Below are 12,031 nucleotides of genomic sequence, written 5' to 3'. Positions count from 1 at the left end.
CATGGCTGCCTCTGGGCACAAGCCTTTTCTTTCTCAAACACTTAGTATGTTGCAACCCAGCCACCACCCCTGCCCTCCCGATCCCTGAGAAATGAAAGCTGGCTTCAAAAAACCTGGCATGTCAGAAGGCTGGAGAATGAAAACGTGGGTGGCACCACAGTAAACTCTGAATAATGCACGAGACTGTAGGGGGGAAGAGTCATATATGGGAATAACTGGCCTAACCCTGCCCCCCCTCCCCAGCCAGATCAAAGGGGACAAATACAGGGATGGAGGCTGGCCGCCAGAACACGCAGAGGGACAAAAAAGCGGTGAGTCCTCCAGGTGTGCTGTTCAGAGCACTGGATGAGGTCTGGGAGGGGCTGGCGGAGAAGAGGGTGGGCTGCTGAGTGGCCTGGAGCAGAGCAAGGCAGGATGAGGAGTGGGAGTAAGCACCAGGGCACGTGTCGGGCAGGGACCCCAGGCCCCTTTGTGGGGGGGAGGCTGCCAAGCTGACGCAGTAGACATGGTGGAGAGGATGCGGCCCTGGGGGACCCACCCTCAGGTTCCAGAGGACTTTGGATCACCATTGTAAACACAGGAAGTCCTTGTTTTGAGGACAAATTAGAAAAGCCTAATGGTGAGGACAGCCCTGGTCAAACCAAAGTAACAAAAGAGGCTCTTCCAGGGCCCTTTGCTGCCACAGGGGGACTGCTAAGGGGTCCCGAGTGTTCATTCATTTCTCCTTACTGAGAACTATCACGTGGCACACTGTGGTGAAAATGATGGACAAAGCCCTGCTCTCAGGAAGCTAGAACAGTCTAGCACTAATTAGGCTGATTCATTTTGGAGAATGGAGTGGTTTTAGGTACAGGCAAAAAAATCCAGCACAAAAAACAAACAGTACACGCTAGTTCCAGAATTCTAGACAGTCTAGCACAACTTGGAGCCTCTTTCATCCAGAGAACCAGACATGCTATAGACAGGTGAGAAGATGCTACAAAGACTCCAGACATAAAGCAATCAAAGAAGCAACGCGCAGACTGATAAAACCAGAGAGGTCCATAGAGGCGGTCCTGTTTGGTGATTTTCCAAATGCACTCCCTGGAGCTTCCTCAAGGGAGTAGGTGGGTGTGGGAGGAGGCCCCACTGTCTCCTTCCACATGCCCGACTACTTACTACGCATCTCACTTCCTTTTAGAGAGAAAGAACACTGAGGCTCAGGCCGGGCGCGGTGGCTCACGCCTGTAATCCTAGCCCTCTGGGAGGCCGAGGCGGGTGGATTGCTCGAGGTCAGGAGTTCGAGACCAGCCTGAGCGAGACCCCGTCTCTACTAAAAATAGAAATAAATTATCTGGACAACTAAAAATATATATAGAAAAAATTAGCCGGGCATGGTGGCGCATGCCTGTAGTCCCAGCTACCTGGGAGGCTGAGGCAGTAGAATCGTTTGAGCCCAGGAGTTTGAGGTTGCTGTGAGCTAGGCTGATGCCATGGCACTTACTCTAGCCTGGGCAACAAAGTGAGACTCTGTCTCAAAAAAAAAAAAAAAAAAAAAGAACACTGAGGTCAAAGGGGAACAGACTTGTCCAGGATTATAAAAGGAACTGGCTGCAGTTTATCGTTCCTTCAGTTACAAAACTCCAGAGAGTAACGGGGAAAGGAAAACCCAGATAAAATTGTGTGGAGGCCAGTGTGCCAGCTGGCAATGACCTACCCCAGGCATGGCTGCTGAGGCCTTTTGGCTTCCCTGAGTGTGTCCCCCACTTCCTGTGGCCCGGGGCCTGCCCTGCCTGGCAGCACTAGCACAGACTGGAATTGGAGCAGCCATTCCAGCTGCTGTTATGCGGCTGGCTCCCTCCCTGTCCGAGAGCAATTTCACTTCAAAGGCCCTCCCAGTCCTTGAAAGCAGGGTTTTATTTTTTTCATTTTTAAGCATGTTGGGGGGAAACATATGATATCCTCTATTTGAGATCAATATAGTAATTATGTTGGACAAGCTCTCGGTGCTAAATTCAGGGGGAATTCAGACAGCCTCGTGAAGGAGTGTGAAAACACACAGTTAGAAGGGCCAGTATGCCACGTGTGCTTGTGGGATGGAACCCAATTGGCAGGAGGATACACGTCTGCAGGAACCTTGGTCTTGACTCCGCTGGGTGGGACGCAGCAAAGGCTCCGTCTAGTAATGTGCTGGTGCAGGTCTCAATTCTACAACCAGACCAAAATCACCTTGAAGAAGGCACATAACTCCTGGCAAGTCACAATGAGTTCTGCTACCTCCTCCTTCCTAAATTCTAGCGAGGCTCAAAAGATTTAAACCTTACCATAGGAAGAAATCGGATACAGTCAGCAGTATAGTGTATTAACTGGATAAGAACTGGTTTTGTGGTTTATTTGTTGAGGGAGGGCAGACACAAGAAATACCTGTTTCGTGTACTCCTGAATGATATTATTCGCTAAGTACCAACAGGTAAATAAATAATGAAAACACGATTCTCAGAGCAGGAAGTAACCTGTAAGCACCGGCCAGTCTCCTGCATTGCTGCCTGATGCCGGTGCCGGCACAGTCCTGCCTCTGAGGCTCGAGGAGTCTGTCCCTGATGTTCTTGGCAACGACAATCAAAACAACTGAAGCTACCCCTTAGGGGCAGGAACTGCCCATCCAAAAGACATAAATCTTCAACACGAATTCTAAGCATGTTTTGAATATCTTTCAGTGTGACCCTGCAAATAAACACAGAATCAAGAAGGCTTACTGTTCACCCATTGGCTTCATTATCCTTGTAGGCCAAGAGGAAAGATTTATGCAACAGGATGGTCATACACCCGTCTAATCATCATTTTAGCTTGAAGGGCTTCTAGCAAAAGGTATATTCTGAAGTTTTTAAGAGGAGGGGCTCTAGGTAGCTATGTGGTTACCTCTTTGAAGACTTGTAAAAAAGATTCTGTATCATTTCCTCAGAAAGGCTAGAGTTTAATTACAAAGCAATAATACAAAGCCTTTTACCTCAACAATGTTTATTATTGTTTAATCCTCTGTGTGGTCGAGGAGACAAGACAGCAAATGCTGCTGTTTGTAGAGGTGAGGAAACTAAGGCAAATCAAGGTTAAGTAACTTTTCTTAATTACAATGAAAACGGTGACATTATCTGGAACACAGGTGATCCAACTCCTAAAACTTCACACTGTCAACAGTTGCCCACACGTGTATGTGCTACCTGAACAGCTAGCAGATTCCTTAGCCCAGTGAACAGCCAGGATGAAAAACACCATCAAGGCTTGGCATATATGAGATGGAGAGGTGGACTTTTGGTTTTCCAACTAGACTGACTCCCTGACGCAGAACTGTTGCTCAGGGAAATCAACAAAGTGGGGCCTACCATTTTATAAATGTTTATGATTTATACCTTAACAAATAAAGGGCTCCAATAATGTTGATAATCAAATCCCTGGCCAATATTTCTGCACGTACAATGTCTATCTAGGTGTCGGGGTGGTGATGCCAGCCTTCGGAGTTAGAAATACATCTGTTGGCAAAACCCTGTGGGGGGGGGGCACTGGCATAGTGTGAACATCTCACACTGGAAATGCTGGCTCTTCCTCTGCCTGCACTCTGTCTCAGTCCCCTGTAACCTTGAACCAAGCTGAGCACTGAGATGCTTGAGGGAAAGGATATGAGCCTCATCCACGGTTCTGTAACAGGAAAGACAGGCTTTCCTGTTCATTTCACTTCAGCGGTTTGTTTAGACAGAGATAAACCATCCCTTGGGTATTTAAAACAGGTTATTCAATCTGAACATTAGCTTCCAATATTAACCAGCATCTGATCACCATATCCATGACCACACACTCCAACCAACTGGACATTTAAAATAACAACGAAAACAAATTCACTCTGGATTCTGATTCCACAGAAATAAAGGGCACTCATGTGTTTTTAATTTGGCAGGAAGGTAACAGTAATTCTAAACAATAAAGTTTGTAAATACAGAGAAAGGTACTTATTCCCCCAGGGAATGAAGACATCCAAATGACAACCTACATTTCAGGTAATGGCAACAATTTGTACCAGCAAAGTATGTTGTACACATTAATTTGAAATTAAAGAATGGAAGCTTCTTGATACCTCATATGAGAGACTGATCTAATATAAAAATGTATACATGCACGGCATTAGAACCCCAAAAGAAAGAGTTTCTACACTTCAATGTGGTCACAGCCCAGAGGACAACTGGACCCCATCTATTTGTAAATACAGACAAAGCAAGAATTAGGCATTAGGTTATACCTTGTGCCTGTCTTCCCTGTACAAAGTGATACAGGTGGTAACGCAAAGCCATTCAATACATGTATACATTTCTTTGTAACTACCCCAGCCCAGCATTTTTCAAACTTTTATGAGCTCAGGAGTGGCCTGTGGATGCAGATTCCGATTCAGGGCGTCTGGGGCCTGAGCTCCTGCATTTCAAAGTGTCGCAGTGGGGCTGGTGCTGCTGGGCCACAGACATTCTAAGCAGCACTGGGAGAACAGGCAAGTTGTCAGCGCAGGAGGAAGAAGACCGCCGAGGCTCCCGGAGCATCACCGGCTCACCCAGGGCCTGTGCCTCCCCTGGGCAGTTAATAAGGAGCCAGTACCGGGAGTGGGCTTTCAGCCTGAAAGGCTGTTATTTTATACCATTGCATGAGGGAAAAAGACCCAAATAACCAAATTTAAAATTGTTATCAACAGCAAATTGAGAAAAATGTATCGGATTTCTAGAGGCTACATGTTTATGTCAGTGCCTAGAGAGACCCTCCTCTGGCCAACAAGCTTCTTTATAAGGGAAAGGAAGCTGCTTCACCAAGCGCGACGTGAACTTTTACACAAGTCTTCGCCTTGGGAAGCAATAAGTTGCTTTGTGTCATTACTTTTAGGCTGCAGCTTTCATTTCTTTAGAGTTAAATAAAAGACTGAGATCTAAAAATCAGGATTAGCTGTCCATCAGCTCAACTTCAAGCCCTTCCCCTGTGCCAACCTCAAAGCCAGAACTGCAGGCCCCTTAGTTGCTGCTCCCAGGATGGTTTTGGAGGGTGCAGTGCGCAGCGCTCACCTTCCCCCACGGGCTCATCACAGACCCCCTGGCTACTCAGGGGGCAGACTGACTACATTACAAAAGAGAAGGGGAAACACAAACACCAAATAAGAATTTTAGCAGTCATAATTATTCAGATAAAAACAGCTATTCAACAGGGATACTGCTAAGGTTACTGGTCCTCAAATCCAAATCTGCCTCCTCCATCCATTATTTGAGTTCACATTTTCATGAAAGGAGAAAACGAAACAAAACAAAAAAAAGCCTGGCACAAACCTAAGGCCAAAAAAAGTGTTAACAAGAGATGCCTAAGTCAGCATCTTGGCCACAAACACATACATACATACTCAACAGAGAAGACGTTAGTTTTTTTAAAAAAGAAACTCTAGTCTTAAATTCCATTTAAACGTCCTTTCTTGCTAACAACGATAATCCTGAGTTGGATAAAAGAGCACGCCCCATCCATATACTTGTCCTTGTTAAACAAAGTGATCTAAAACATCCCCTTGGGGCATTTTGGGGAAATGCTTTCAAACAGAGAAGCAAGCTGTGACTTGGAGGATGGGAAAAACAAATTTTACAAAGACCTTGCGTTATCCAAATGTACTTCAATCCAATTCACTCTTCTGATAAGATGGTCTGATTTTTCAAACGAGCAACGTATATTTTGCACTTTTGAATAACAGCAGAACTGGAGGAAGACGCTTATCACACGTAATAAACCTTCTCCATCTTTTCTGAAATGCACCAAAGCAAAAAGCCTTTGAAGCCAAAAATGAGACATGGTCCCTTGCTTACTGCAGGAGACACACAGGCGCCCCCTCCTCTACCCGACACCGAGACAGACCACAGGGTGGCAGCGTGCGAGGCAGGGGCCGCTCCAGACGACACAGAGGAGTCTAAATCTGAAGACACTTTTCCACACTCACGGCAAGTTCTTCACTTTCATGCTTTATTGAAAGTAGAATATGAATCAAAGACAAGTACTGGTAAGCAGGTTATGTCTCTAAAGAATTATTTTTCATTCAAAGCAGAATGTTGTCCCATCTACTGTGATACAAATCCTTTCTGGACCAATGCATCCAGTATGAAACTCGAGCAAGGAAATATAACAGGACTTTATTCCCGCCCATGACTATAAATCTCGCGTGTAAACATGATTTACTGTTACTGCTACTAAACTTCTTCAGTCTTTACTTGCCCTCTCCCTCCCTCCACCCCCCTTAAATATAAAATTGGAAACATTTCCTTCAAGTCTGATGTCCTCAGTGCAATCTGCTTTATTTGACATAAGGCATTTGGGACAGTCACTTTTGAATGGATTTTTGCCTTTTGGAAGAGTCACGTAATGGTTTAATTCTTAAATCCACCTTTTCTTTAATGCCCTAACATGTCAAAGTCCTCTTCCCCTCTGGTCATTCCTTAGCAGTCCGCAAGTATTCACAGATTAATGTCCAAGTAGACCAGTACCTGAGAAAAGAAACACACGTGGAGGGACAGTTGTGAACTAAACATCGAGAGCTCGTGTACTCCATTTGCCACGAACACATCATCAGCAGGGAATGTCCAATTTAATAAACGAACACAGCAGCCCCTTGCAGTGAAGGATAAGAAAAAATATCAGCAGGCTTCACGCTTTCAGCTAAATCACATTTCTGTTGAAAGCCATGTGTTTCCCATGCGTATCTTCACACAAATTAATCAGATCTTACTGAAGCTTTCATTTGATGGCCATTTTTCGTAAAGAAAATTTGTTTTTTGTTTTTTTGATCACATCAGGAGTTCCTTTGTAGTGGTAACATGGAGACAACAAAAATACATTTAGCGGAAGACTTTATTTAGGCCAGTAGCTTTGTCACTCGCTTCGGCAAAGAATACCTGGTATTTGATTCAAACTTATCTGCTGGCAAAATCTCAAACTGCCACGGACCTCTGGAGTGGCCCACGAAGAATTAACATGGCAACAGCTAAATCTGTAAATGTCAAAGGTCTGTATTTGATGGATTAATGAATATTATTGGTGTGCACAACTCTAGTGGCGCAGATATAGTACAAGGCACACATTTGTTATTATTTATTATTTGTTATTACTTGTTGAAATAATAATCCAACAAATGCTTTAATTCTAAATAGATTAATTAAATCTTTTCATTGGACCTGATATAATTTGTCACATTCGTGTACCACTGATTCTTATCACTTACACAAAAACCGTTCTGAGCTAAGAGAGGACTGATAGGAGGAACTGGGGAAAGGTTAAATATAAATCTTGAAATGCCATTAGCTAATTTCCCAACCTTTCAGGAAATAAGAAAGAGAAAGCTGAATGGACATCTGGCAAAAGAGAGTTCTAACACGCAAGCCCTATCTGCGGCCTAAGTGTTGAAAGACATAATGAAGAAGCTTGAATTAAAAATGCATTTAACTTAAATTAATTTTAGTCATGAGACTCAGATTGAATTAAATTTTAAAATCAAATTATACCCTTCACTTTAATAGAAAATTACAGGATGACTCTGACATTCATGAACAAAACATGATAAATGTAACTTACCTTTAAACCCTTCTTCTGGCATACAAACTGGAAAAAGAAAAAAAAAGAATTCCAAATTGAAAAGATTGTCGTGACAGACAGTCATAAGATCACTTCAATGCCTAAAGACAAGAAGTTTAAAATTAACCTTTAATTACCTTAGTCATCTGTAATGATTACCTTTGAAGTTATGGATCTTATTAATCTGAGGAAAATCTTCCTCTTTATTTTTATTTTGGGTTTTTAATTTTTTTTAGAGACAAGGCCTCGCTCTGTCACCCAGGCTGGGGTATAGTGGAGGGATTGATTATAGCTCAAACTCCTAGGCTCATGCAATCCTCCCACCTCAAGACTCCTGAGTAGCTGGGACTACAGGTATGCGCAGCCACGCCCAGATAATTTTTTTACATTTTCTTGGTAGAGATGGGATCTTACTATGTTGCCCAGGCTAGCCTTGAACTCCTGGCCTCAAGCAGTCCTTCTGCCTAGGCCTCTCAAAGTGCTGGCACTATGGGTGTGCCACGATGCCCAGCTAATTTTTTGTATTATTTTTTTGTAGAGAAGACATCTTGTAATGTTGCCCAAGCTGGTCTCAAACTCCTGGCCTCCAGCAATCCCCCTGCCTCCCAAAGTATTGGAATTATAGGTGTGAGGCTCCGAGCCTGGCCCTGCACACCTCTGCAAGACAGTTGTCATCATGTCCACTTTTCCTTGTGGGTATCCTTTCCTGAACCATGTATCTCACCAAACCAATCTGGACTGGGTGTCCATGCTGCCTGTTGCAGAAGGTCTGTTCTAGAATTTTCTTTCACCATCTTGTAAAGCATCTTATCCTACTCTGGATCTCCTGTTTACGAGCTACACTGTTGACTTCTTGATTCACTCTTTCATTTAAGAGAAGCACGTCCTCACACAGTATCTTGGCAGATATTGCCAATGATACTGGCACTGCCAGTGATGTCAGACAGATCTATTTTTTGAAGCCTTACATGTGTTCAAAGAGCCATCAGGTGTGAGGGCAGAATAAAATCTAGTTACAGAACTCTGGACTGGAGCTCACTTTCCCTGAGAATCTGTGGCCACTGCTCCATTATCCCATCTTGCTCACTCCTCATCATCCCAAGAATGGGACTGGCTTTTCCTCCACACCGCCAGGTGCCTTTAGGATCCTCTTGTCCCTACTTTCACGCTTACTGTGTCAGATCTTTGGTGCAATCATTTTTTATTTTCACGAATTCCTTTCTACTCTCTAAATGTTCCTTTTATGTAGGCCCTCACTATAGTTTGCTCTTTTCCCTTACGTTATTTATAGGTAATTTTTAAGCTTTCTTGTGCTTCCTGCACCACTTCCTCTGGGTCCCTATTTCTCAGTTTGCTGACTGACATCTCTCAGTTCTATACTCTCATTTGTCAACTGTCTGGTGACCTCGGGCTGCCGGTTTCTACCTATTTAAGTGTAAGATACTAAAAAGATGTCTGGAAGCTCTGTTCAGTGGGCATTCAGTGGGCTCCACTGAATGGATCTGGGAAATGAACTGGCTTTTTAAAAAATACATAATATTTGAACGTATTTATGGGGTACAAGTGATATCTTGATACATGCATATAATGTGTAATGATCAAAGCAGGGCATTTAGGATATCTGTCACCTCAAACACTTATCATCTCTTTGTGTTGGGGCCATTTCAAATTCTCTCTCATCTAGCTATTTTGAAATATATAATATATTGTTAACTGTACTCATGTATTATACTACCGAACACTGGAACTTATTCCTTCTATCTAACTGCATTTATGTACCCATTAACCAACCATTTTTCATCCTCCCCTGCCCCAGCCTCTCGTAACTATCATTCTACTCTCTACCTCCATGACATCAACTTTTGTAGCATCCACATATGAGTGAGAAAATGTGATGTTTCATTTGTCTTTCTGTGCCTGGCTTGTTTCACTTAACATAATGACCTCAATCTCCACTGATGTTGCTACAAATGACAGGATTTCTTTTCTTTTTGGGGTGGGGTGGGGAGATGGAGTATTGCTCTGTCACTGGGGCCATAGTGCTGTGACGTCAGCCTAGCTCACAGCAACCTCAAACTCCTGGGCTCAAGTGATCCTCCTGCCTCAGCCTCTGAAGTAGCTGGGACTACAGGCATGCACCACCATGCCTGGCTAATTTTTTTCTATTTTTAGTAGAGATGGGGGTCTCTCACTCTTGCTCAGGCTGGTCTGGAACTTCTGGGCTCAAGTGATCCTCCTGCCTCAGCCTCCGAAGTAGCTGGGACTACAGGCATGCACCACCATGCCTGGTTAATTTTTTCTATTTTTAGTACAGATACGGTCTCTCACTCTTGCTCAGGCTGGTCTGAAACTCCTGACCTCAAGCAATCCTCCTGCCTCGTCCTCCCATAGTGTCAGGGTTACAGGTATGAGCCACCACGCCTGCCTGACAGGTTTTCATTTTTAATGGTTGAATAATATTCCATTGTGTACATATAACACATTTTCTTTATCGATTCATCTACTGACTTAGGTTGATTCCATATCTTAGTTATTATGAATTATGAATAGTACTGCAATAAACACGGGGGTGCAGGTGCACCTTTGATGTACTGATTCCCTTTCCTTTGGATAAAGAGCCAGTAGTGTGACTGCTAGATTGTATGATAATTCTTATTTCTGATTTTTTGAGAAACTTTCATACTGTTTTCCACAATGGCTGCACTAATTTACATTCCTACTAACAGTATGTAAGAGTTCCCTTTACACTGCATTCTAGCCAGCATTTGTTATTTTTTTGTCTTTTTAATACTATCCATTCTAACTGGGTTAAGATGGTATCTCATTGTGATTTTGATTTGCATTTCCCTGATGACTGATGATGTTGAGCACTTTTCATAGACCCACTGGCAGTTTGAACATCTTCTTTTAAGAAATTATTCAGATCCTTTATCTACTTTTTAATGAGATGGATTGTTTTTTGCTGTTGAGTTCCTTGTATATTCTGGATATTGGTCTTGTCGGACGAACACTTTGCAAATATTTTCTCCCGTCCCACAGGTTGTCTCTTCACTCTGTTGTTTCCTTCACTGTGCAGAAGCTTTTTAGTTTAATATAGTCCCATTTGTTTATTTTTGGGTTTTCTGTCTGTGGTTCTGAGGTCTTAGCCATAAAACATATGCCCAGATAAATGTCCCAAAGCATTTCCCCTATTTTCTTTTAGTAGTTTAATGGTTTCAGGTCTTACATTTAAGTCTTTAATCCACTTTGAGTTGATTTTTGTATACAGAGAGAGAGAGACAGGGATCTAGTTTCATTTCCCAACAACATTTATTGAAGAGACTGTCCTTTCCTCAACTTATGTTCTTGGCACCTTTGTCAAAAATCAGTTGGCTGTAGATATGCAGGTTAATTTCTGGGTTCTTTATTCTGTCCCACTGGTCTGTGTGTCTTTTTTTATACCAACACCATACTGTTCTGGTTACTACAGCTTTGTAGTATACTTTGAAGTCAGGCAGTGATGCCTCTAGCTTTCTTCATTTTGCTAGGATTACAGTGGCTCTTTGAGGTCTCCTGTGGTTATATGCAAATTTTGGGATTGTTTTTATCTATTTCTGTGAAGAATGTCATTGGTATTTTAATAGGGATGGGATTAAATCTGTAGATTGCTTTGGGTAGTATGGTCATCTTAACAATGTTAATCCTTCCAATGCACAAGCATGGGATGTCTTCCCATTTGTTTGTGAACTCTTCAATTTCTTTCATCAGTGCTGTGTAGTTTTCCTTGTAGAAGTCTTTCAGCTCCTTGTTTACATTTATTCCTGGGTGTTTTTATATAGCTATTATAAATAGGATTGCTTTCTTGAATTTTTTTTTAGCTAGCTTTTTATTAGTGTATAAAAATGCTACTGATTTTTATATGTTGATTTTATATCCTGCAACTTTACTGAATTCATTCAAAACAGCATGTTAAGGTAGAATCTTACATTATTTGTCTTAAAACATCATAGAAAGAGGAAGAAGTAGCTACAAACACTTGGAAAATGGCAAGCAGAGAGTATAGTAATTATTTAGCTAACCTGAGGAAAGTGTTAGCCTGCTGGTGGAGGAGGTCAACAACAAGCGAAGCTAAATCAAATCACAGCACCCAGGCAGGCACACAGGAACTGGAGGCCCAGGTACCTCTGAAGGTGGGAGTGAGGTGTGAGGCTAAGATCAGGATACTTGGTTGCTAAACTGTTTAGGAAGCAGTTAGCTCCATAACCTTCACATCCATATTACTGCTCCTTCCCCACCTGGACCTCAGATGGGCAACCAGTTACATGTTTCAGCACTTTGAAGAAATTAGACTAGAGAGGTGGGAATGAAGTCTCTTCCATAGCAAATAGGAGATAATCCCCCAGCCCTCTGCTCAAATACTGGCAGTATCGCATACCTCCCACACAGA

General features: G+C 42.8%; 1 protein-coding gene across 3 annotated transcripts in view; it reads right to left on the bottom strand.

The window, feature by feature from the left end:
- Nucleotides 1-5,982: 5,982 nt before the first annotated feature.
- Nucleotides 5,983-12,031, bottom strand: part of USP48 (ubiquitin specific peptidase 48) — an 89,633-nt gene continuing 83,584 nt past the window's right edge. For all 3 annotated transcript variants that reach the window (XM_045548477.1, XM_045548478.1, XM_045548479.1), the window contains 2 exons: nucleotides 7,606-7,632; nucleotides 5,983-6,521 (listed from right to left, as the gene is read on the bottom strand). In XM_045548477.1, coding sequence (XP_045404433.1) covers nucleotides 6,499-6,521; nucleotides 7,606-7,632 — 50 coding nt within the window. In that variant the 3' untranslated portion in view covers nucleotides 5,983-6,498. The remainder of the gene's footprint in view (nucleotides 6,522-7,605; nucleotides 7,633-12,031) is intronic.

Source organism: Lemur catta, chromosome 3 (assembly GCF_020740605.2).
Source record: "Lemur catta isolate mLemCat1 chromosome 3, mLemCat1.pri, whole genome shotgun sequence".
Classification (NCBI taxonomy): Eukaryota; Metazoa; Chordata; class Mammalia; order Primates; family Lemuridae; genus Lemur; species Lemur catta.
Note: the sequence above shows the minus strand (reverse complement) of the source record. Positions and strands in the feature narration are given on the sequence as shown.